Raw genomic sequence first — 26,505 nt, 5'->3', positions numbered from 1 at the left:
CTTTTATCTGATTTTTCCTCAAATAAGTTGGTGTCGAGTACTTTATCTTCAATCTCACTAATTCTGACTTCCATCGTCTCAGTTCTGCTCCTCTGAGTTTCTACTGAGTTGTCTAATTCTGAAATTTTCTTGTTACTCTTCTGGATTTCTGATTGCTGTCTCTCTGTGGATTCTTGCAGCCTGTTAAATTTGTCATTATGCTCGTCTATAATCTTTTTAATTACCTCTATTACATGTTCTTTCTTTTGATTAATTTCCTTCCTAATTTCTTGAAGAGTTCTGTATATTAATCTTTTGTATTCTGCCTCTGGTAATTCCAAGAAATTTTATTCCTCCGGAAAATTTCTGGAATCTTCATTTTGGGGACTTGCTGAAGCCATTGTGTTCTGCCTCTTTATGTGATTTAATTTTGACTGTTGTCTCTGAACAATCAATAAATTATTTATTTATTTTATGTTTGCTTACTGTGTCTTAGCTACTTGTTTTGTTTTGTTTTGATATGCCCAAATAGGCTACTCGTGTGAGCTAGCCCAATCACCGGTGCCCCTAAAGCTTCACTGTCCTACCAGGCGGTGGCCAGACCTGCCAGTAAGTATGTGAGCCCAGTAGTCCACCCACTCCTCCTGTATGGATTCAGCTCAGGTGTCCAGGTAGTCAGCCACCAAGTGTGTGGTGCAGGCTGTCACCTACATTTCTAGACCGGAATGGGTGATTGGTGTAGGCACAGGCATCCAGCTGCTGCATCAGGGGGACACATGCTGAGCAAGGCAGGGGGCTGATAGCCACCGGAGTGTCCAGGAAAATAACGTGTCCCTGTTCCCTAGAGCGCGTAGATGGGTGGATTTTGCGGCTGGACTGTGAGCACCCAGTGCGTTGGCTGTAAGGGCTGGGAGGGGGGCACCTCTTATTCTTGGGCCCATGTCGCAGGTGAGTAGGTGGCATGGGTGGAGCCACCAGTTCTCAGGCCCCTGATGTGGGTAGTTGAAGACCCTGCTTAATGGGCAGAGCAGTGTCAAATGTCACAAACCTACCATTTCACAGCTGAAACAGTTGAAGTTAGACTTCAGGTATATACCCTGTTGTATTGGGGTAATGAGGGTCTATGCTGTTGAAGTGGGCCCACACAAGTCTATACGGGTGGAAAGGCACTCAAAGTCCGTGGATCCCTCATGCCTGTGCCTAGGCAAAGGAGCTGCGCCTACCCTGAATTCCTGGCTTAGGGGGGCTGGCAGTTTATTTTTTCCCATTTGTTAATTTGTTCACTCTCCAAGGCCGGGAGAATGGCTCAGTGTGCGTGACGGGTCCTACTTCTGGCACAGGGGACTTGACAATCACTGTAAGCCGTCCTGGACCCAGTGCAGAGCAGGGAGCGGGGAGGCAAATGAGAGAGAGGTTTCCCCCTAAGCGGGTTGTTTTTGATCTGTGCGGTAGGCCAGACACAAGTACTTATCTTTCGCCAATTGATGACTGCGTCTCACTGGTTCTGGATGGGTGAGTAGACTCTCTGCTGCTGGGTCTCTCCTGGTGTGGAAAACGCCTCCCATGTGCCACTGCTTGCCTCACTGCGAAGTACGAGCTGCTCCGGGCTGAAGGGCTCCAGCTACTGCTGGGTCAGGTCTGGCAGCTCCTCGCTGCTTCTGAACCACCTCCTCCTCCCTGTGCCACTCAGTCCGATTTCTCAACTTTGCCTTTGATATTCAGGGCTCCTAGATTGTCACATATAATTGATTCACTTGTTTTTTCGTGTCTTTGTTGTGAGAGGGACTACCGGAAGCATCTGACTACTCCGCCATCTTGCCCCCACCTCCTTGTTTGTGATCTTGAGGGGAAAACTCTGTCTTGCTCCATTGAGTGTGCTATTAGCTGTAGGTTTTTCATAAATGCCCTTTATTACACTGATGAATTTTCTTTCTGTTCTAGTTTGTGGAGTGTTTTCATCATGAAAGGATGTTGGATTTTTTCAAATGCTTTTTCTTCGTTGATTGAGGTGATCATGTGGTTCTTTTCCTTTGTTATATTGATGTGGTGTATTACTTTGATTAATTTTCTTATGTTGAACTACTCTTACATTCCAGGATAAATTCCAGTTGATCATGGTTTATAATCCTTTAGTATGCTATTGAATTTTCTTTGTGATAATATTTTGGTGGTGCAATAGTTAAGAGCTACAGCAACTAATCAAAAGATTGAATCTACCAGCTGCTCCCTGGAACTCTTACTGGGCAATTCTACCCTGTCAGATAGGGTTGCTGTGAGTTGGAATCAACTCAACGGTAACGGGTTTGGTTTTTTTTTTTTTTTTAGTGTTTTGTTAAAGATTATTCATAAGGGATATTGGTCTGTAGTTTTCTTGTAGTGTGTTTGACTTTGTATCAGGATAACATTAAGATGATTTTTTCCATTTTAGCTTGACCTGACTTTTTAAGATATGAGCAAATTAAGATCTGTGTTTTCCAAAACTTCTTTTTGGCATGCTACTATGTTATAGTCTCAAGGAGCGTTGCAGAATTCTTCAGACAATTAGTTGGGCTTCACATTAATTTGAAAGAAAAATTGCATGAGAGCTGGCTTACAACATTACCTAATGTTTATACATTTATTCAATAATATACGGAACCAAATTTGTTGAGCACCTACAAGGTGTAAGACAATGATTAGGTGTAGCCCTATAACGAATAGTGGGTGAAAAGAACACCAACTGATTTGTTACATGCCAGATAAGAGGAAAAAACCAAACCTGTTGCCATTGAGTCGATTCCGACTCATAGAGACCCTACAGGACAGAGTAGAACTTCCCCATAGGGTTTCCAAGGAGTACCTGGTGGATTTGAACTGCCAGCCTTTTGGTTAGCAGCCGAACTCTTTAACCACTACGCCACCAGGGTTTCCAGATAAGAAAAAAGAAAGATTTAAAAAACAGAAACTGCCCCCGCAACTGTCCTTATTCTCAAGGGTTCACAGTTTCAATTTTTTTTTTTTTTTAATCGACCTGCTATATGCCAGATGGAGTCCCCAGGTGATGCAAACAGTTAATGCACTTGGCTGCTTCCAGAAGGTTGGAGGTTTGAGTCCACCCAGAGGTGCCTCGGAATAAAGGCCTGGTGATATATTTCCAAAAAATCAGCCGTGAAAATCCAGTGGAGCATATTTCTACTCTGACACACATGGGATCACCATGAATCAGAATTGAATGGCAACTGATTGTTTATATGCCAGATAAAGGAAAAGAAAGATTAAAAACAAAAACAAAAACTGTCCTTATTCTCAAAGGTCCACAGTCTAATTGGTAGATTGGAATGTCTGCAGATGATGATGCTGCTGTGGGTTAAGTGCTCCTAATGAGGAATGTGCAACATGCTGTGGGTGTGCCAAACCGTGGGTTAAGTGCTCCTAATGAGGAATGTGCAATGTGGTGTGGGTGTGCCAAACAGGGAATTATTAAAATATTCTGGGTGAGGAGAGGCAGAATTGGGGCAGGGACAGTTGAGCAGGGTCTTGAAGTTAGAGTAAGGGGACAGGTGGGCAGCAGTTGATGGGCATCAAGGCCTTCCGGGGCCCTTGAAGAGCATGGAGAGGAGCCATAGGCAGAGAGCCAGCCAGTGCTGGATTTGCATCTCAGCTCTGCCTCTTACAGGTGGAACAGCAAGTTGTCTACGTTTGCTAAGCCTCATTTTCCTCATCTGTAAATAGGGGTAAGAAGAGTACTCTCCCATAGGGCTGTTGTGAAGATTAAATGAGGGTATATAGGTAGAGCACTAAGCACAGGGCATGCATATAGGAAGTGTCCAGCAAGATGGGTCATTTGCAAAGTGTTCATCGTAACTTTTATACAGCATGGATGGGTGGAGAAGTAGGATATACAGCTGGAAAGATAGGTCAATCATAATCAGGAAGGTCCTTGCTTGGACCTGTGAAGTTTGGACTTTATCCTGCAGATCACTGAGGGTCGTTAAGCAGGGACGGCAGAGTTGGACTTGTGTGGGTGGAGTTTAGCTGAGTCAGCTGTGTGGAGAGGGTTAGGATGGAGGTGGATCTGCTAAGTGACATAGTTGTCTAGTACACAGGTGGTGAGTGCTATACTAAGGTTATAGAAATGGAGAGAAGAGATTGGCTTCTAAAATTATTTAGCAGTTTTTATGTTTTTATTTGGCATTTCATTGTTTATGGGGAGAGAGAAGTCAAAGATGCCTGGACAACTGGGTGGGTACTGTTATGCTGGGATGCTACCCGTCTAACAAGCCACAAAAACAATGGACTAGGGCTTAAGTGATGTTATTATTTGAGCCTTTCCACTAACATGATGGGACCTTGTGCAGAATCCTTTTACATTTCTGAGCCTCAGTTTACTCAGACACTCGAATGTTTTAGGATTTTATAGTTTCCTTATGCAGGAGTTTGTGACTGCAACATTGTTGGAAGCCACTGCACCGCCCAGTTTTTTGGTGGTGAAAATGTACGTACCAGAACGATTGACAATGCAATAACTTCCACATTTACAATTAAGTAATATTGATTACATTGTCATATTGTGCCACCATTATCGCTGTCCTTTTCCAAAATATGACACCACCATTTACATAAATTCACTGACCCCCAGAGAAAAACTTCTCCTACTTCCCCCACCCTCCCACTCTTGGTAACCATTAATAATCCTTGGTCTGTATATATTTGCTTATTTCATAGAGGTGAGATCATGCAGTATTTGTCCTTTTGCCACTGACTTATTTCGCTCAACAAAATATTTTCAAGGTTTATCCGTGCTGTGGCATGCATCAGGATTTCATTTCTTTTTATGGCTGAATAATATTCCATTGTGTAGAATACCACATCTTGGTGGTTTATTTATTCATCTGTTCATGGGCATTTAGGTTGTCTATTTTTTTTGCTATCGTGAATAGTGCTGCAATGAACATGGGTGTACAGGTTTCTGTTTGCATTCTTGCCTTCACTTCTTCTGGGTATATACCTAGGATTGGGATGGCTGAGTCATATGGCAGTTCTGTGTTCAGCTTTTTTAGGAACCATCAAAATCTTTTCCACAGTGGCTGCACCATTTTACATTCCTACCAGCAATGGATGAAGGTTCCAGTTTCTCTGCAACCTTCCTGACAATTGTTGTTTTCTGTTTTTTTGATTGTTGCCACTCTGATGAGACTGAGGTGGTATCTCCTTGTGGTTCTGATTTGCATTTCCCTAATGGCTAATGATGTTGAGCATCTTTTCTTGTGTTTGGTGCCCATATGAATATCCTCTTTCGTAAACTGCTTGTTCAGGTATTTTGGTTATTAGATTCTTGTCAAGTATATGGTTTCTGAAGCTATTCTCCCCATTGGTAACTTGTCTTTTCACTTTATTGGTGAAGTCTTTTTTTTTTTTTAATTGTACTGTAACGGGAAGTTTACAGTTCAAAGTTAGTTTCTCATACAAAAATTTATACACACATTGTTATATGACCCTACTTGCTCTCCGTATAATGTGACAGCACACTCCTCCTTTCCACCCTGGATTTCCCTTGTCCATTCATACAGCTCCTGTCCCTTTTTGCCTTCCATCTCGCCTCTGGACAGGAGCTGACCATTTAGTCTCATGTATCCACTTGAGCTAAGAAGCACTCTCTTCACGAATATCACTTTATGTCTTATAGTCCAGTCTAATCTATGTCTGAAGAGTGGGCTTCAGGAATGGTTTCAGTTCTGGGCTAACAGAGAGTCCGGGGGCCAAGTCTTCCAGGGTCCCTCCAGTCTGAGTCAGACCATAAAGTCTGGTCTTTTTACATGAATTTGATGCACCACACTTTTCTCCGGCTCCATCAGGGACTCTCTGTTGTATTCCCTGTCAGGGTGGTCATTGGTGGTTGCCAGGCACTGTCTAGTTCTGGTCTCAGGCTGATAGAGTCTCTGGTTTATGTGTCCCTTTCTTTCTCTTGGGCTAATATTTTCCTTCTGTCTTTAGTGTTCTTCATGCTCCTTTACTCCAGGTGGGTTGGGACCAATTGATGCATCTTAGATGGCCACCGGCAAGCTTTTAAGACCCGAGACGCCACTCACCAAAATGGGATGCAGAACATTTTCTTAATAAACTTGGTTACACCAGTTGACCTATATGTCCCCTGAAACCATGGTCCCCAGACCCCTGCCCCTGCTACTGTGTCCCTCAAAGTGTTTGGTTGTACTCAGGAAACGCCTTAGCTTTTGGTTTAGTCCAGTTGTGCTGACTTCCCCTGTATTGTGTGTTGTCCTTCCCTTCACCTAAGATAATTCTTGTCTACTATCTAGTTAGTCAATAACCCTCACCCTCCCTCCCCTCCCTCTTTACCATCAAAGAATGTTTTCTTCTGTGTTTAAACCTTTTCTTGAGTTCTTAAATGATTGTGCTCTCATATAATATTTGTCCTTTTGAGACTGACTAATTTCACTCAGCATAATGTCTTCCAGATTCATCCATGTTATGAGGTGTTTCACGGATTCATCGTTCTTTATCATTGCATAGTATTCCATTGTGTAAATATACTATAGTTTTTTATCCATTCGTCTGTTGATGGGCACCTAGGTTGTTTCCATGTTTTTGCTATTGTGAACAGTGCTGCAGTGAACATGGGTGTGCATGTATCTGTGTGACAACTCTTATTTCTCTAGGATATATTCCAAGGAGTGGGATTGTTGGATCGTGTGGTACTTCTATTTCTAGCTTTTTAAGGAAGCGCCAAATCAGTTTCCAAAGTGGTTGTACCATTTTACAATCCCACCAGCAGTGTGTAAGTGTCCCAGTCTCTCCACAGCCTCTCCAGCATTTATTATTTTGTGTCTTTTGGATTAATGCTAGCCTTGTTGGGGTGAGATGGTATCTTATTGTAGTTTTGATGTGGGTTTATCTAATGGCTAATGATCCTGAGTATTTCCTCATATATCTGTTAGCTGCCCAGATGTCTTCTTTGATGAAGTGCCTGTTCATATCCTTTGCCCATTTTTTAATTGGGTTATTTGTCTTTTTGTTGTTGATGTTTTGCAGTATCTTGTAGATTTTAGAGATTAGATGCTGATCGGATTTGTCGTAGCCAAAAATTTTTTCCCAGTCTGTAGGTTGTCTTTTGACTCTTTTGTGGAAGTCTTTTGATGAGCATAAGTGTTTGATTTTTACGAGCTCCCAGTTATTTAGTCTCTCTTCTGGTGCTTATGCATTGTTACTTATGGTTTCTGTTCTGTTTATGCCATGTATTAGGGCTCATAGTATTGTGCCTATTTTATTGTTTTAGATTTTATATTTAGGTCTTTGATCCATTTTGAGTTAGTTTTTGTGCATGGTGTGAGGTATGGGTCTTATTTGATTTTTTTGCGGATGGATATCCAGTTATGCCAGCACCATCTGTTAAAGAGACTGTCTTTTCCCCAGTTAACAGACTTTGGGCCTTTTTCAAATATCAGCTGCTCATAGGTGGATGAATTTACGTCTGGATTCTCAATTCTCTTCCATTGGTCTATGTATCTGTTGTTGTACCAGTACCAGACTGTTTTGATTACCGTGACGATATAATAGCTTCTAAAATCAGGGGAATGCTTTCAGACTCTCTCCATTTAGGATGATGTTGGCTTTTGGCTTTATATAAATGCCCTTAATTATATTAAAGAATTTCCCTTCTATTCCTGTTTTGCTGAGAGTTTTTGTCATGAATGGATGTTGGACTTTGTTAAATGCCTTTTCTTCATCGATTAATAAGATCACATGGTTCTTGTCTTTTGTTTTATTTATGTGATGGATTACATTGATTGTTTTTCTAACGTTGGACCATCCCAGCATACCTCGTATGAATCCTACTTGGTCGTGGTGAATTATTTTTTTGATATGTTGTTGAATTCTATTGGCTAGAATTTTGTTGAGGATTTTATGTGTCTATGTTCATGAGGGATATTGGTCTGTAATTTTCTTTTTTTGTGGTGTCTTTACCTGGTTTTGGTATCAGGGTTATGCTGGCTTTGTGGAGTGAGTTTGGGAGTATTGTATCCTTCTCCATGCTCTGAAATACATTTAGTAGAAGTGCTGTTAACTCTTCTCTGAAAGTTTGGTAGAATTCTCCAGTGAAACCGTCGGGGCCAGGGCTTTTTTTTGTTGGGAGGTTTTAAATTATCTTTTCAATCTCTTCTTTTGTTATGGGTTTATTTAGTTGTTCTACCTCTGTTCGTGTTAGTTTAGGTAGGTAGTGTGTTTCTAGAAATTTGTCCATATCCTCTAGGTTTTCAAATTTGTTAGAGTATAATATTTCATAGTATTCTGTTAGGATTCTTTTAATTTCAGTTGGGTCTTGTAGTGTGTGTGCCCATCTCATTTCTTATTCAGGTTATTTGCTTCCTCTCGTGTTTCTCTTGTCATTTTGGTGAATGGTTTACCGATTTTGTTGATCTTTTCAAAGAACCAGCTTTTGGTCTTGTTAACTCTTTCAGTTGTTTTTCTATTGTCTGTTTCATTTAATTCTGCTCTGATTTTTAATATTGCTTTCTTCTCATGCCCAAGGGCTTCTTTTGCTGCTCTCTTTCTATTTGTTTGAGTTGTAGAATTACTGTTTTGATTTTGACCCTTTCTTCTTTTTGGATGTGTGCATTTATTGCTATAAACTGACCTCTGAGCACTGCTTTTGCTGTATCCCAAAGACTTTGGTAGGATGTGTTTTCATTCTCATTTGATTCTATGAATTTCTTTATTCCATCCTTAATTTTTTCTGTAACACAGTAGTTTTTGAGCAAGACGTTGTTCAGTTTCCATGTGTTTGATTTTTTTTCCTTGCTTTTTCCGTTGTTGATTTCTACTTTTATGGCTGTATGTAACTTTATGTTAAAGAGGGTTAGGGTGGGATTGTAACACCATTCCTAAGGTCACATCCCTGATCCAGTGTAAAGGGAGTTTCTCTGAAGGGTGGCCTGCACCACCTTTTATCTTACAAGAGATAAAAGGAAAGAGAAGCAAGCAGTGAGTTGGGACCTCATACCACTAAGAAAGCAGCACCTGTAGCAGAGTGCGTCCTTTGGCCCCAGGGTCCCTGCACCTGAGAAACTCTTTGATCAGGGGGAGATTGACAACAAGGACCTTCCTCCAGAGCTGACAGAGAGCGAAAGCCTTCCCCTGGAGCTGACACCCTGAATTTGGACTTCTAGCTACTAGACTATGAGAAATAAATTTCTCTTTGTTAAAGCCATCCACTTATGGTATTTCTGTTACAGTAGTACTAGATGACTAAGACAGAGACATAGAATGATAAGGTTTATTTCCTGATCCATGTAGAGTGAGAACAGCTTTCTTGCCTTCCAGAAGTGTCCATTTATTTGCTCATTTATCCATCCGTCAACTCACCCATGTATCTGTTTACCCATTCAAGAAGCATTTTGACTGCCCATTTCTCAGGCACTATTATAGTCTCCAGAAGCTCTGAAGGCACAGTAATTAAGCACTTGGTAGCTAACCAAAAGGTCAGTGGTTGGAACCCACCAGCCAGCCACTTTACAGGAGAAAGGAGAGGCAGTCTGCTCTGTAAAGATTACAACCTTGGAAATCCCATGGGGCAATTCTACTCTACACTGTAGGGTCGCTATGAGTCCTCTAATCGACTTGATGTCAGTGGGTTTGGTTTGGGTTTGCATTATAGACTCTAGAGTCCCTGGGTGGTGCAAATGGTTAATGTGCATGGCTGCTAACTGAAAGGTTGGAGATTTAAGTCCACCCACAGGCACCTTGAAAGAAAGGCCTGATGATCTGCTTTGAAAAATCAGCCATTGAAAACCTATGGAGCAGTTCTTCTCTGACACACATAGGGTCTCCATGAGTTGGAATCGTTTAAACAATAACTGATTTTATTTTTTAATTATTATTATTATAGACTCTGGAGACTTAAAGATAGTATTGTTGTTGTTGTTAGGTACCCTCGAGTCAGTTCTGACTCATAGCAACCCCATGTACAACAGAACGAAACACTGCCCAGTCCTGTGTCATCCTCATAATTGTTATGCTTGAGCTCATTGTTGTAGCCACTATATCGATCCATCTCGTTGAGGGTCTTCCTCTTTTTCGCTGACTGTCTTCTTTACCAAGCATGATGTCCTTCTGTAGAGACTGGTCCCTCCCAATAACATGTCCAAAGTATGTGAGATGAAGTCTTGCCATCCTTGCTTCCAGGGAGCATTCTGGCTGTATTTCTTCCAAGACAGATTTGTTCGTTCTTCTGGCAGTCCATGGTATATTCAGTATTCTTCGCCAACACCATAATTCAGAGGCATCAATTCTTCTTCAGTCTTCCATACTTATTGTCCAGCTTTCACATGCATATAAGGCGATTGAAAATACAGTGGGTTGGATCAGGCGTACCTTAATCCTTAAAGTGATGTCTTTGTTTTTTTAACACTTGGAAAGAGGTCTTTTGTAGCAGATTTTCCCAATGCAATACATTGTTTGATTTCTTGCCTGTTTCTTCCATAGGCGTTGATTGTGGATCCGAGTAAAATGAAATCCTTGACGACTTCAGTCTTTTCTCCATTTATCTTGATGTTGTTTATTGGTCCAGTTGTGAGGATTTTTGTTTTCTTTGTGTTTAGGTGTAATCCATACTGAAGGCTGTAGTCTTTGATGTTCATCAGTAAGTGCTTCAAGTACTCTTCACTTGCAGGAAGCAAGGTTGTGTCATCTGCATAATGCAGGTTGTTAATGAGTCTTCCACCCATCCTGATGCTGAGTTCTTCTTCAAGTAGTCCACCTTCTTGGATTATTTGCTTAACATACAAATCGAATAAGTATGGTGAAAGGATGCAACCCTGACAGACACCTTTCCTGACTTTAAACCACGCAGTATCACCCTGTTCTGTTCGAACAACTGCCTGTTGGTCTGTGCACAGGTTCCTCATGAGCACGATTAAATGTTCTGTAATTCCCATTCTTTGCAGTGTTATCCATAGTTTGTAACGATCCACACAGTCGAGTGTCTTTGCATAGTCGGTAAAACACAGGTAAACATCTTTCTGGTATTCTCTGCTTTCAGCCAAGATCCATCTGACATCAGCAGTGATATCCATCGTTTCACAACTGCTTCTGAATCCAGCTTGAACTTCTGGCAGTTCCGTGTCGATGTACTGCTGCAGCTGCTTTTGAATGATTTTCAACAAAATTTTACTTGTGTGTGATATTAATGATATTGTTCTATAATTTTTGCATTCTGTTGGATCACCTTTCTTTGGAATGGGCACAAATATAGATCTCTTCCAGTCAGTTGGCCAGAAAGCTGTCTTCCAAATTTCTTAACAGAAGATGGGTGAGCACCTTCATCACTGCATCCATTTGTTGAAACACCTCAATTGGTATTCCATCAATTCCTGGAACCTTGTTTTTTGCCATTGTCTTTCATGCAGCTTGGATTTTTTCCTTCACTACCATCGGTTATTGATCATATGCTACCTCCTGAAATGGCTGAATGTCAACCAGTTCTTTTTGGTACAGTGACTTTGTGTTCCTTCCATCTTCTTTTGATGCTTCCTGTGTCATTCAGTATTTCCCCCGTAGAATCCTTCAGTATTGGAACTCAAGCCTTGAATTTTTTCTTCAGTTCTTTCAGTTTGAGAAATGCTGAGCATGTTCTTCCCTTTTGGTTTTATAACTCCAGATCTTTACACTTTTCATTATAATACTTTACTTTGTCTTCTTGAGCAGCCCTTTGAAATCTTCTGTTTCTCTCTTTTACTTCATCATTTCTTCCTTTCGCTTTAGCTACTCTACATTCAAGATCAAGTTTTAGAGTCTCTTCTGACATCCATTTTGTTCTTTTCTTTCTTTCTTATCTTTTTAATGACTTTTTGCATTCTTCATGTATGATGTCCTTGATGTCATTCCACAACTCATCTGGTCTTTGGTCATTAGTGTTCAAGACGTCAAATCTGTTCTTGAGAGGGTCTCTAAATTCAGGTGGGATATACTGAAGGTCATACTTTGGCCCTTGTGGACTTAATTTTCTTCGGCTTCAACTTGAACTTGCATAAGAGCAATTGACAGTCTGTTCTGCGGTCAGCCTCTGGCCTTGTTCTAACTGATAATATTGAGCTTCTCCATCGTCTCTTTCCACAGATGTAGTCTGTTTGATTCCTGTGTATTCTATCGAGCAAGGTCCATGTGTATAGTCGCCTTTTATGTTGTTGATAAAAGGTGTTTGCAATGAAGAAATCATTGGTCTTGCAAAATTCTATCATGTGATCTCTGGTGTCATTTCTGTCACCATGACCATATTTTCCAACTACTGAGCCACCTTTTTGTTTCTAACTTTCACATTCCAATCACCAGTAATTATCAAGGTGTCTTTATTACACGTTTGATCAATTTCAGACTGTAGAAGTTGTTAAAAATCTTCAGTGCCTTCATGTTTGGCCTTAGTGGTTGTGCTTAAACTTAAATAATAGTGTTAACTGGCCTTCCCTGTAGGCATATGGATATTATCCTACCTCTGACAGCATTGTACTTCAGGATGGATCTTGAAATGTTCTTTTTGATGATGAATGTGATGCCATTTCTCTTTGATTTGTCATTCTTGGCATAATAGGCCACATGATTGTCCGATTCAGAATGGTCAATACCAGTCCATTTCAGCTCACTAATGCCTACGATATTGAACTTTATGCAGTCCATTTCATTTTTGACAAGTTCCAATTTTCCTGGGTTCATACTTCATATACTATGTTCTGATTATTAATGGATGTTTTTAGCTGTTTCTTCTCAATTTGAGTGGTGCCATCTCAGCAAATGAAAGTTCCGAAAGCTTGACTCCATGCACGTCATTGAAGTCATTTCTACTTTGAGGAGACAGCTTTTCCCCAGTTGTGTTTTGAGTGCCTTCCAACCTGAGGGGCTCATCTTCTAGCACTGTATCAGACAGTGTTCTGCTGCTATTCACAGGGTTTTCACTGGCCAGGTTTTTCAGAAGGACCACCAGGTCCTTCTTCCTAGTCTGTCTTAGTCTGGAAACTCTGCTGAAACCTGTCCACCATGGGTGACCCTGCTGGTTTTTGAAATACTGGTGGCATAGCTTCAGTATCACAGCAACGTGCAAGCCACCACAGTATGACGAACTGACAGATGTGTGTGGAAAGATAGTATTGGATAGTTTGAAAAGATTTGTAAATAGTTGCTTTAGTGAGAGACTCAGATAAATAAATACTATAAATATTGTCACTTTTTAATAGAAAGGAGCTACTGAGTGAGCCGGGGAGTTTATGCAGTTTTCATCGAAGAAGTGATATTTAAACTGAATTTTGAAGGACAGTAGTTTCCAGGTCAAGGGGCAGAAAGGTGTCCTAGAGGAAACAGCATTTGCATGACTTAAAATTGCATCAGGTATATATGTGGACAGTAGTGAGTCATTCAGTGTGGCTGCGGCAGAATTTGTATCACAAGATAGAGCTGGAAGGGCATATTGGATTAGGTTTTGAATGGCCGCAGGTTGTGTTCTAGGTAACTGCAAGTTAAGAAATAAACACCAGTCTTTTGGGTAGTGGGTGGAGAATGGATTGGAGACAGAGAAGCTAGTTTGGAAACAATCACAAATAGTTTTGTGAGAAATGATGAGGGCTTGACCTGAGTGTGCGAGGAGATCAAATTTCTTCTGAGCTTAAGTAATAGACTGAACATGGGGACTCTCTAGCTGTGGACTGGGAGAAGGAGGGAAGAGTTAAGAGTGTATGGAATGCGATGACTGGGTATATTGGATGTTCTTAACTAAAATAAAAAAGCAACTTGGGGGGAAAGATGGTTCCTGAAAAGTTATTCTGGATTCTAATCCAGGAACCCTTGGTTTTCTTGATTCTAGAAGACATTTGGCATTGTTGATTTGAATGTTTGCTTGCTCTTAACCCTGACTTGAGACTCTTGTTAGGTTGAAAATAGAGGCACTCTTCTCAATCTCCTTCCACTAGAAAGTAAGCCTGAGCCTTGTTCTGCTGCCTTTCATTCTTCTCCTTTCTTCTCTCCTCGCTATTCCTTTTGCCCTCTCTGTACAATAAAAGTCAAAACAAGCACTAAGAAATAAACACCAATTTCAGAAGGGTTTGGGGTAGGGGCGAGTAGGGGCATGGGTGCATGAAAATACAAAGAAAGAAAAACAGTGGGTTCCTGGCATATTTAGATCTAAAACATGGTTATTGATTTGAAATTATTTAGTAGTCCTCAGTTAGCTTAATTTCAAAAGAGGAAAGTAAATTTATTTTTTACAAAATCATGCTTTTTTTTTAAATTGAAAAAAGTTTTGTGTAGACCTCTATTCTTCAGCATATGTTTCAGAAATAAAATACATTTTAATGTGTAGTAATTATGTACATTTTAAACTGTCTTTTTACTCTTAATAAGTCCAAGCATAAAATTGCAACCTACCATTGTATTATTTTCTCTACCTGGGTGTCAACTCAGCATTGTGCTTGTTGATTTTGAAATTTAACCACACTTGAGATGGTAGGATAGTCTTGAGTTTTATAGTTTAAACCCAGAAAACTGAATTGTTGCCAGTGATTATTAAGAAGGCTTGTTGCTGTTGTCAGTTGCCAGGAGTTGGCTCTGACTCATGGTAATCCCATGTACAACAGAACAAAACACTTCCTGGTCCTGCACCATCCTCATGATTACCAGCATGCTTGAGTTCATTGTTGTCGCCACCGTGAATTTTGAGTGCCTTCCAACCTAGGGGGCTCTTCTCCCAGCAGTATATTGGACAATATTCTGTTGAGATCTGTAAGGTTTTCACTGATCATTTTTTTCACAAGTAGATCGCCAGGTCCTTCTTCCTAGTAGTCTGTCTTAGTCTGGAAGTGCCACTGAAACCTGTCCACCATGGGTGACCCTGCTAGTATTTGAAATACCGGTAGCATAGCTTCCAGCATCACAGCAACGCACAAGCCACCGCAGTACAACAGACTGACAGATGGGTGGTGGCTATTAAGAAGGCTGGGGGAGGAAAACTGATCAGCCAAAGATTTTCAGCTTCCTGGGATCAATGTCAGTAGGAACTTCCCAGGAGAACTTCCCTGCAGCGGTGTAACGCAGATGGGTGATGGGAGCCAGACAAGGTCAAAGGTAGTCAGTATGCAGTTTATCAGATGTCATGTGGAGTTCATTCCTTTATTGTAAACAAAGTAAAAATGAACTCAGCTATACTGAATTTATCAATTCTAAGTCTTCAGTAGTGCTTAAAACTTTCATAGTGACATTAAATTTCTTTATGTTCATGGAGCTGGGCTAAGAGTATTAAGTGTTCTCCTTGAGCTTCGATATTTGCATTTTTAACAAATTACTAATCAGCCTATAAAACATGTTACAAGGCCATAGATCTTGTCAAAACACCAACTGTGTTCTTAGCATATTTTATCAATAGTTTTACACATGCAAGGACAATTGAAGTGTCTCCACTTAACTCCCCTTTACTTCATAGTAATAAGAAACACGAATCATTCAAAAACTTTTGACGAATGACCTAACTGCTCCCTGAACCTAAGAGACAAGGCTGCAGCTTTCTGGATTATAGTACTTTATTTTTTGTTTGTTTTTTCCCCTTCAGGTGGAGGGGGGAGGTCTTTTTTTGTGCGTGCGTGCTTTAGGTGAAAGTTTACAGCTTAAGTTAATTTCTCATGCAAAAATTTATACACAGGTTGTTGCAATCCCTGTAATGTGACAGCCCCCTCCCCCTTTCCACCCTGGGTTTCCTGTGTCCATCCAACCAGCTCCTGTCCCTTTCTGCCTTCTCATCCTGTTTCTGGACAAGAGCCACCAATTTGGTTTTCTGTATCTGCTTGAACTAAGAAGCATACTCTTCACGAATATTACGTTTTATAGTCCAGTCTAATCTTTGTCTGAAGACTGGGCTTCAGGAATGGTTTTAGTTCTGGGTTAACAGATTGTCCCGGGGCCGTAGCTTTGAGGGTTCCTGCAGTCTCAGTCTGGTCTTTTTATGTGAATTTGAGTTCTGCACCCTACTTTTCTCCTGCTCCGTCAGGGACTCTCTGTTGTGTTCCCTGTCAGGGCAGTCATTCGTGGTAGCTGGGCACCATTTAGTTCTTCTGGTCTCAGGCTGATGGAGTCTCTGGTTTATGTGGCCCTTTTGTCTCTTGGGCTAATATTTTCCTTGTGTCATTGGTGTTCTTCATTCTCCTTTGCTCCAGGTGGGTTGGGACCAATTGATGCATCTTAGATGGCCCCTCGCAAGCTTTTAAGACCCCAGACTCCACTTAGCAAAGTGGGATGTAGAACATTTTCTTAATAAACTTTGTTATGCCAGTTGACCTAGATGTTAGGGGGGAGGAGGGGAGGGTCTTAACAGTTACATTAACATTGCTAATATGTATGTAGTCCCATTTTGTAATAATTAGAAAAGCTATGGTTAGTCATTTGTCATTTCATTTGCTGTTATAATTTCAATAATCATGAAAGATTCTTATATCTTTATATCATTTTAAAGAACATGATGCAATGTTAATATTTACTTTCCCCTATAAGCCTTGGAAAAGAATAACCCAGCAAACCACATTTGTACTTCCCATAACATGCTGGGTCTGTTTCTTGCTCAGGCCCTGTTCAGACCCAGGCCAAGTCTAAATCAAAGGCAGGGGAATGAGAGGGAAAACTTAATGAAAATGTCTATCTCTTACCCAGGATGGTCCCTGAGCTAGAGGAAATTGGGACGGGGTGGAGCTGAGCCAGCCCTGGATATCCACGTTTCTAAGGTGTTCTTCACTCAGTTAAGGTCCCTGGGTGGTAAAAGCAGTTTGTGCTCAACTTTTAACCTAAAGGTTGGTGGTTTGAACCCACCCAGTGGTGCCACGGAAGAAAGCCCTGGCAATCTGCTTCCATAAAGATTACAGCCAAGAAGGCCCTATGGAGTACAGTTCTACTTTGTAACACACGGGGCACCATGAGCTGGAATCGGCTCTTGGCAGTGGTTTTTTTGTTTTGTTTTTTACTCAGTCAGACCGAGGGGATGTTGCCATTTACTTATTTCAGAACTTTGTCAGAGGCCCCCATCTCTTCTTCTCCTTGCATGGTCAATTTTGCTCTTAAAATAGTCCCTCCCATCAGAAGGTTTGTTCCTTAGCTAACCCAGCTGATTTAGGAAAAGATACAGGAACCAGTGGAAAGAGGGGGATGGAGAATCAGAAAACTTGGGTTGTAGGTCCATTTCTGGTATATAGTACTATATACTCGGATAAATTTTTTCCCCATTAGGACTTTTTATTGTTGTTGTGGGCCATCGAGTTGATTCTGACTCATAGCGGCCCTGCAGGACAGAGTAGAAGTGCCCTATAGGGTTTCCAAGGCTGTAATCTTTACGGAAGCAGACTGCCATATCTTTCTCTCGCGGAGTGGCTGGTGGGTTCGAACTGCTTACCTTTTGATTAGCAGCTGAGTGCTCAACCACTGCACCACTAGGACGCCTCCACTGGGGCTACAAAAGCAAAAATCAGCCTTGGAGAGAGAAAGATTGTTCCACCTACTTGTTTCTAAAAATAAAGGCTATCAGGGTCATGCTGGCTTCATAGAATGAATTCAGAAGTATGCCTTCGTTTTCTATGCTCTGAAATAGTTTGAGTAGTACTGGTGCAGGCTCTTCACTGAATGTTTAGTAGAATTCTCCCATCTGGGCCAGGGCTTTTTTGTTGTTGTTGGGAGTTTTTTTTATTATTATTATTACCTTTTCAATCTCTTCTCTTGTTACGTGTCTGTTCAGATTTTTGACTTCAGTTTGTGTTAGTTTAGATAAGTAGTGTGTTTCTAGAAATTTGCCCATTTCCTCTAGGTTTTCAAATTTGTTGGAGTATAGTTTTTCATAGTACTCTGTTAATGATCCTTTTTATTTCAGTTGTGTCTGTTGTGATGTCCCCCGTTTCATGTATTATTTGGGTTATTTGCATCCTCTCCTGTTTTCCTTTTTTCACTTTGGCCAGTGGTTTGTCAATTTTGTTGATCCTTTCAAAAAACCAACTTTTGATTTTGTTGCTTCTTTCTATTTTTATATTTCATATATTTCTGGCCTGATCTTTATTATTTCCTTTCTTCTTGTGGCCATGGGCGTCTTTTGCTGTTCTCTTTCTATTTGTTCAAGTTGTGTAGCTAATGTTTTGATTTCGTCCCTTTCTTCTTTTTTGATGTGTGCATCTATTGCTATAAATTGTTATCTGAGGACTGCCTTTGCTGTATTCCAAAGATTTTGATATGATGTGTTTTCATTCTTGTTTGATTCTAGGAATTTTTTTTGTTTCAGTATTTGATTTCTTCTATTACCTGGTGGTTTTTTAAGCAGGGTGTTACTCAGCTTCCATGTATTTGATTTTTTTTTCCTTGCTCTTCCTGTTGTTAATTTCTACTTTGATGATGTTGTGATTAGAGAAGATCCTTTGTATTATTTCAACGTTTTGGATTTTGTTGGGAGTTGCTTTGTGGCCTAAGATGTGGTCTATTCTAGGGAACATTCCATGTGTTTTGGAGAAGAACGTGTACTTTGCTGCTGTTGGGTAGAGTGTTCTGTGTATGTCTGTGAGGTCAAGTTGGTTGATTTTGGCCTTTAGTTCTTCTGTATCTTTGTTGAGTTTTTTTCTGGATGTTCTGTCCTTTACCAAGAGTGGTGTGTTGAAGTCTCCCACTATTATTGTGGAACTGTCAATTTCTTTTGTTCGGTGTTGTTAGAGTTTGTTTGTTTTATGTATTTTGGAGCCGTGTCATTGGGTGCGTAGATATTTATTATGGTTATGTCCTCATGGTGGATTGTCCCTTTAATCATTATATAATGTCCTTCCTTGTCTTTTATGGTGGATTTTGTTTTAAAGTCCATTTTATCTGAGATTAGTATTGCCAGTCCTGCTCTTTTTTGGTTGCTGTTTGCTTGATATATATTTTTTCCATCCTTTGATTTTTAATATATTTATGTCTTTGTTCCTAAGTTGTGTCTCTTGTAGGCAGTATTTTGATGAGTCCTTTTTTTTTTAGATCTGTTCTGTCACTCTTGTCTCTTTATGGGTACATTTAAGCCGTTTATGTTAAGTGTGATTATTAATAGGTGTGAGTTTATTACTGTCATTTTGTAGTGCTTTTTTTTGTGCTGATGTTTTCTTTATTTCTCTTACAGTCTTGTCCTGAATTCCTTTTGTGTATTTTTTTCATTTCTTTCATTTTTATAGGTTTTGTGTTTACTGAGACTTTAAGTTTTCCTTCTTCATTTTGATGAGTAGGTTTTCTAACTTTCTTTGTGGTTACCTTGAAATTTACCCCTATCTTCCTAAGTTTGAAGCAGCCTTTTATTACTTGGTATCGTCTTGACTTCCTCTCCGTTTGAAAGTTCTATACCTACACCGTTTATTCCCTCTTTTATTGTTCTGACATTGTTGTCATTTACAGATTGACCTCTCTGGTTCCTTGTTGTAAATCTTTCAATTTTGTTTTGTCCTTGAGAGTTCATTGCCTAAGTTGAAATCTAGCTGATGCTGTCTTGCATACTAGATTGAGATTGTTGTTTGATGTTACTGGTTCTCTAACCAGAGGACTCCCTTTAATAATTCTTGTAAGTTTGTTTTGGTTTTTACATACTCCCTTAATTTCTGTTTATCTGAAAATGTTCTAATTTTGCCATCATATTTGAAAGAGAGTTTTGCAGGATATATTATTCTTGGTTGGCAGTTTTTTCTTTCAAGGTTTTATATATGTCATCCCATTGCCTTCTTGCCTGCATGGTTTCTGCTGAATAATCAGAGCTTAGTCTTATTGTTTCGCCTTTGTTTGTGACTTCATTTTTCTCAAGCTGCTCTCAGGATTCTTTCTTTGTCTTTGGTTTTAGTGAATGTGATTATGATATGTCTTGGTGATTTTCTCTTGGGGTCTATCCTATATGGGGTTAGTTGAGCTTCTTGGATGATCAGCTTTTCATCCTTCATGATATTAGGGAAGTTTTATGTCAGGAAATATTCATCAATCCTCTCTGTGTTTTCTGTTTTATCCCCCTGTTCTGGAACTCTGATCACATGCAGATTTTTGCTTTTTATTGTATCCCACATGGTTCTCAGGGCTTCTTCATTTTTCTTCATTCTTTTCTCTGATTTTTCCTCAATGCAAAGTGGTGTCCATGGATTTGTCTCCCATTGTTTAAAATTTACTCCTAAAACCTTCTATTGCACTATTTCTGAAATCTTGTTGTTTATCTTTTGGATTTCTAATTGCTGTTTTTGTATGATTTCTAGTTGTTTGTTTATTTTGATATTTTGTTTCATTGAGCTATAGTGTTTTCCTGAGTTCTTCCATTGTTTTGTCTGTTTTCCCTGATTTTGTCTATTTTTTTCTTATTTTTGTCTGCATTTTCCTTCATTTCTTGGAGAGCCCTGACTGTTAGAGTTTTGAATTCCCTATCAGATGGTTCCAGTGCTTTTTCTTCTACCGGAAGGTCATCTGGTGTTTTGTTTTGGTCACTTTCTAGAGCCATCTTGTCCTGTTTTTTATATGTTTTGATATTGTCTGCTGTCTTCAGGACATTCAGGAATTATTTTCTTCATTTATTGATTGTAGATTTGTTTTTTTAATTCTACTTTTTTGTTTTATTTAGTTATGTCTGTGCGTACAGGCTGTGCATGCTTTGTTGCTTGCTCATTTGTCAACTCAATACTTCTCATCACATTTTTCAGGTTGGCAGGACCGGTTGCTCAGCTATGGCGCAGCAGGGCAGGTCCAGCAGAAGGGGAGAGGCGGGGATGGGTTGTTTGTGGCATGTACTGGAGCCAAAAGGGTGGGCCCAGGGGGCAGTGCAGGGCAGGTCTGGTGATCTGCACCTGTGCTCCTTAGGGGTGCAGCACTAGGCACGTGGTGCAGATAGGCAAGAGGGAAGAGAGAGGATGTGATGTGTGGAGTGGGTGCTCTGTCTCCTTTTGGGAGCTCTGTGAAGTTGCCTTCCTGTGCTCTCTGTCCACTGTGCTTGGTGGCTGAGGTCCAAGATGGTGAGTTTGTGTCATGTTAGCTGGTAGGGGACCTCCAGTCCATAGCTCTCCTTGTTCTCTGTTCTGTGTCCATTTCTTATTCCATTCAGTGCTTGGTTGAATTCTTTATCCTTCATTTGACATGTAGGGTTCCAGGATGGATGTTTGTATCTGTTTTACTTAGTTTTTCGGGTCTTTGCTGCAGAGGGATGGCATGGTGCTTCTGTCTGTAGTGCCATGTTGGCTCTGCCTCCCCCTACATAGGCTACTTTTAAGCGATATTATCTAACCTGGGGGTTTTAATCTAAGATCTGAGGAGGTTCATCCAATGACTACATTAACAGAAATCAAGGAGTGAGAAATTTTTATTTTTATCTTTCCTAACCACTAGCCAAAATTTAGCAGTTCTTTCAATTATGAATGTAGGCATCGAACCGTAGCAATTTTAGCAGTACTTGTGATGTTGTCACCAATAGAAATCACAGATATTTTTCACATCACAGTACAGTTTTTGCTGATGTCTTGAAACATCACTTATCAGTACTTCAAAGCAATACTGGTTGTTAGACCTATCACTAGTTGTGTGAATTCATGTGTTAGTAAAGAATCACATGTATTACTACATCGCAATATTTTAATATTTTGATAATTATATTTCAAAATACAGTGAGACCTGTGAGAGCTGAAACTCGATGGGTTGCCTTGTGTTTCTGAGTCTTGCAAGTTTTCCACCTTTGACAGGGTGCAGTCTTACCACTTTTCTGTTGCTCTCTATTAGTGGAAAATATTTGAGTTTTCCTTCTCTGACAGGTTTCTGCCTTAGACAGGTTCTGGCTTTCATAGCTTTTCCTTTAATTGGAAACCATATCTCTTTTCTTTTCTGCATTTAAAAATGCGATTATGAGAAGGGGTCTATAGGTTTCCTCAGTTTTTCTAAGAGGTTCCAGTGTCCCATAAAGGTTCTAAGCTTCTGATGACTGTCACTTGCTCTCCTCTCCCCACACACTATGCGCTCCCTCCAAGAAGTTCCACTTCTAAAGGATCTATGAAGTCTAGCCTTCTTCTCCAGCTATAGAGTCCCTGGGTGGTGCAGATGGTTAACACTCTTGCTGCTAACCAAAAAGTTGGTGGTTCGAATTCACCTGTAGGCACCTTGAAAGAAAGGTCCATCGTTCTACTTCCAAAAACTCAGACACTGAAAACCCTGTGGAGCACAGTTCTACTCTGACACACATGTGGTCGCCATGAGTTGGAGTTGACTCCACCACACCTGGTACTGGAAGTCTCCTGTAGAAATGCACACCAAGGATGCAGTATTGCAGAGAGGGAGGACCGAGATTTTGAAATTAGATCAGGCTGTAAAATGGGCTCTTCCCCTTACTTGCTGTATTAACTTGAGCAAGTAATTTTATCTGTTTTCAACCCAGTGTAAATACGGCCAGTAGTACTTACTCAAAGAGTGGTTGTGAAGCTTGACTAAGGTAATCCATGTGCCTGGGACAAGTCTGGCATGGAGTCAGCATTCCAAAATTTAGTTTTAATTTCTCCCCAGTACTCTACATCATTCATTGTCAGGATGTTTTCCCTTCTGACCTCCAGCTCTGTCACTGTACCTGAATTCTCTATGGTGTGCAGGATTCTGGTTTCCTGGGGAAAATCTGGGACGTTTGCTTGTTGTATTAGTATGCCTCTTCAGGATACCTTTTAGCTCCTTTGGAGTGAAGTCTCTAATTTTTTTCCAAATCTTCATTAAAGTGTCTTTAGTTTTCCTTGCCTGTAATTTTTTCTGAATTACCATGATGTTTGACCCCATATACTTAACTTTAGGTCAGGCTTTTGAATGGGTATTGTGAAATCAAATTGTTTTGTGGGAACCTTTTACTCCCCCCCCATTAATAATTTTCTTTTACTGTGGTTTCAAAAAGGAGGTAACAGATCTGTCTTGGCTTTTACTTTTGTAAAGAAAGGTATCTTGTATAAGAAGGAAAACCACTGACTAGGGAAAGTTTTTTAAAACTAATAGTGAGAAGGCAGAGTTAAAAGGGCACTCCACAGAAAAGTCTGTTTACAAGAGTTTATGACTCGGGCGTGAATTGGTTATTCAGGCGTATAGAGCCCTGAATTTATCTGAAGCTTAGACTGCCAGATTGTGAAAGAACCTGGCCTAGAAGCATATCCCTCCTTGCTTGTAGTGTTTTAAAGGCAAAAACAAATCTTTAGAAAACATGGATGCTATCACCTGCTTATTCCTTCAGTGTGTGTGTGGCCAGCCACTACCCGTAGCACATTCTGAGGTAGGCTGTTGGTGTTGTTGGAGAGGGTTGTTTGTTGGTGTGTGCTTGTTTATTTAAAAAAAAAAAAAAGTTGCCGTGGAGTCAGTTCTGACTCATGGCCACCCCATGTGTGTCAGAGAAATGTGCTCCATAGGATTTTCAATGGCTGATTTTCCAGAAATAGATCGCCAGGCCTTTCTTTTGAGGCATCTCTGGGTGGACTCGAGCCTCCAACCCTTCAGTTAGCAGCCAAGCATGTTAACCCTTTGCAACACCCAGGGACTCCTTGTACCTTTTAGAGCTGGTGCTTTCTCCTTCAGTCTATTTTGATAGAACAGTATACGTAAATACTTTTAAGTTGAATTGCAGTTTTTATTTGTGTTCACCTGTGCGGGAACAATAGCTGACAACTGAGGCCTAATGTGTGGAAGGGAGTAATCCTGTCCGTGCTGCATCCCCTCCTTGTATCATTTCCTTGCCATGAGCACACCTAGCTTTACCCATTTTAGACCATTTCCTGCAGCGTATTTTCATGCTCAGGGGATTTGTCACCTGAAGAACTGCAACAACTTCTTGTTTTCCTAAACCCATTTCCTTATTTTCAGCTTCAGTGAGGAAAGGCAGGCTGCATGTTGCTGAAGTGTGGAAACAAACAAGTAAGCAATCACAGAATGCATGTGGATACGTGAGCAGTTAGACTACTCCTTGCCTGTAATTTGGTTGTACTTCTCTTTTCTAGCATATCATTTCTGCATCTTTTTTATCCCCGGGTCATAATATAAATGGTTTTGTTCTTACTGTTTACTTAAGTTGTGTGTGCCATTTGATTTAGCAGTTTACTTAAACTATCCATTATAGTCTGTTTTTTAGATGTAATGCAGAAAATTATGTGAACTTTTCTGTGATTTCTTTCCTATGTTCCCTTGATGGGGGTTTGAATTTTAGAGTTCAAGGCAGTGAGAGTTGGTAAAAAGCAGGGTAGGTGGAGTTTGGTAGGATTCGTGCACTGCTTTCTTTTCAGCAGAGGTGACATGGTATAGTGGAAAACCTTCTGGACTGGAAATTACGAGAGCCGCATTTCAATGTCCCTGTTGCCACTAATCGGCTGTGTGACACTGGGCAAGTCACTGAACTTTTCTAGGTCTGAGTTTCCCTGATTTGACAGACAAAGGGGTTTTAGTAGAATACCTGTAAATACCTTCGTGCATCCTTGGCACTTCATCACATTCTTCATGAGATGTGATCTTGTGAACTTCGAGGCATATCTGACTGGAAATTAGGAGACTTGCCATTTCAAGTCTCTGTTGCTACTAATTGTCAAGAGCAAGGCTTCTTGGGCCACCTCTGTTTCCTTTCGCCATGCCCAGCCCCTGTAGCCCTGGGTGGGTGGAGCAGGGCTGCCTGGGGGGCCCATGTTTTCAGCTTGATGAGCCTCCCATGCTTGCTCCTCCGCCTGCCTGGTGCACCTGACTCGAGGCAGCGCCCCTGCAGCCCTGCCCTACTCACATACTCCAACCTTAATTTCTATGACTGATTTTCCAGAAACAGATTGCCAGGCCTTTCTTCCAAGGAGCCTTTGGGTAGACTTGAACTTCCAGTCTTTCAGTGAGCAGCTGAGTGCATTAACCTTTTGCACCACCCAGAGACTCCTTGTACCTTTTAGAGGGAGTGCTTTCTCCTTTTAAGTATTTGATGGAACTGTGTAAATACTTCAAGTAGAATTGCGGTTAGCTTTTATTTGTGTTCACCTGTGCAGGAATAACTTTTTCTCCCTATGCCCTTGCCCTGACAGCCTTTTTTGTCTTGGTTTTAAAAACCATTGATAGAAGTGGAAGAAGTGAAGTCACCTAGCGCTGGCTCACAAGCATGCTGTGGATAGCATGCCACAGACTTCCCCTCCTCCCCCCTTGCACCGTCCCGGCTTTATCTCTGTAACAGCCGTGTCTTGCCTGCTGAGATAGAGGGTTATTCCTGGCTATGGTTATTCTGTGGCATAGCTTTTTAAGAGCAATCATTAACAACAGCTGATAAGGGCTATCTCACCCTTGTCTCATTTCATCCTCACAGGGACCTATTATCCCCATAACAATTGCAGAACCAGAGACTGAGGGTTAAGTAACTTGCAGGAGTTTACAAAGCTAGCAAGTGGCAGAGCTGGATTTGGCAGAGCCAGTTCCAAAGCTCATGTCCCACTTCCCTCCCCCGCCCCCAGTACATTATGTTGTTGCCTCTGGAAAAGTGATTTGAAAAATGAGAAGGTGTTACCAATTTAGAATCATAGACTCTTGAGAGCTGTGTGATTGTCTAGTCTGGAACCTGAGATCCGGAAAGGTTGCTTGTGACTTGTCCAAGATCACACAGCTCGCCTGACCTAGTTCTTTGACCGATACCCATCACCCCACTCCCTGGAGCCCCACAGCCTTAGCAAGAACTGAACTTAATCTTCTTACAGCACCTTCTATTTTTAAGTAGCTCACATTATTGGGAGAAAATGGCCTGATAGTAGCAGTGTGAATAGCATTACACATTCGTTTCTTCTACTGGCAGTCCGGCTTTTCCCCAGGCTATTGTTATGGATATTTTGGGAGATGCCTGCCACAGCTTATTTAATTAACAGTGGTGCTCCTTTTCTTAATGTCTCTTGTCGTAGGTCTTCATTGGCCAACAAACAACAGTTTAAATCGTGGTTTCTAATTCATGTCAAATGAAGGTTAGATTTGCTTATTTTAATCCATGTTTTAATTGTGTCTTCACTTTCTGTTACACAGATAACTTTCTTTTTTAATAGGCTAGTAAACCAAGAATGCCTTGAGGAAGGGCCGAGAAGGTGGGAGGGGATGCGTAGTTTGTGCTTGTTTAATACGCTCCTGGATATTTAAGCTCATCTAACTTGTTCACGTTTGAAAAGGTGATTACTGATGAGCACTGGCGGAGAGCCTCAGCACAGGATGAAGAAAGGGCAGAGGCACAGAGGATCCCGAGGAGGAGATGGGGTTCTGGGAAAAGGTCACGACCCAGACCCCTCTCGGACTATGGCCAGTCAGCAAGCCGAAGTCTGTCTATCCCTGAAGACTCCGTTGCTGTGGACACCCAGAAAATGGACTTTGTGGACGGTGAACACCAGCCGGGCATGGTGCCCACTGATGCTGCTCCCATGGACTGCCCTAAAGGAAGCCGGAGAAGAAGGCCTATTTCCGTGATAGGTGGCGTCAGCTTCTATGGGAACAACCCGGCAGAGGAGATAGAGACTCTTCTAACTCAAGTAAGATCCGGTGTGCTTCCAC

At 41.0% G+C, this 26,505-nt stretch overlaps 1 protein-coding gene across 1 annotated transcript in view; it reads left to right on the top strand.

Annotated features, from left to right (window-relative positions):
* SPATA13 (spermatogenesis associated 13) overlaps positions 1-26,505 on the top strand; it is a 118,347-nt gene that overhangs the window by 14,097 nt on the left and 77,745 nt on the right. The window contains exon 2 of the mRNA XM_012558438.2: positions 26,130-26,483. Within this exon, the coding sequence (XP_012413892.1) occupies positions 26,130-26,483 (354 nt within the window). The remainder of the gene's footprint in view (positions 1-26,129; positions 26,484-26,505) is intronic.

Source organism: Trichechus manatus, unplaced genomic scaffold (assembly GCF_000243295.1).
Source record: "Trichechus manatus latirostris isolate Lorelei unplaced genomic scaffold, TriManLat1.0 scaffold00168, whole genome shotgun sequence".
Taxonomy (NCBI): Eukaryota; Metazoa; Chordata; class Mammalia; order Sirenia; family Trichechidae; genus Trichechus; species Trichechus manatus.
This window is presented reverse-complemented; position numbering and strand designations above follow the sequence as displayed.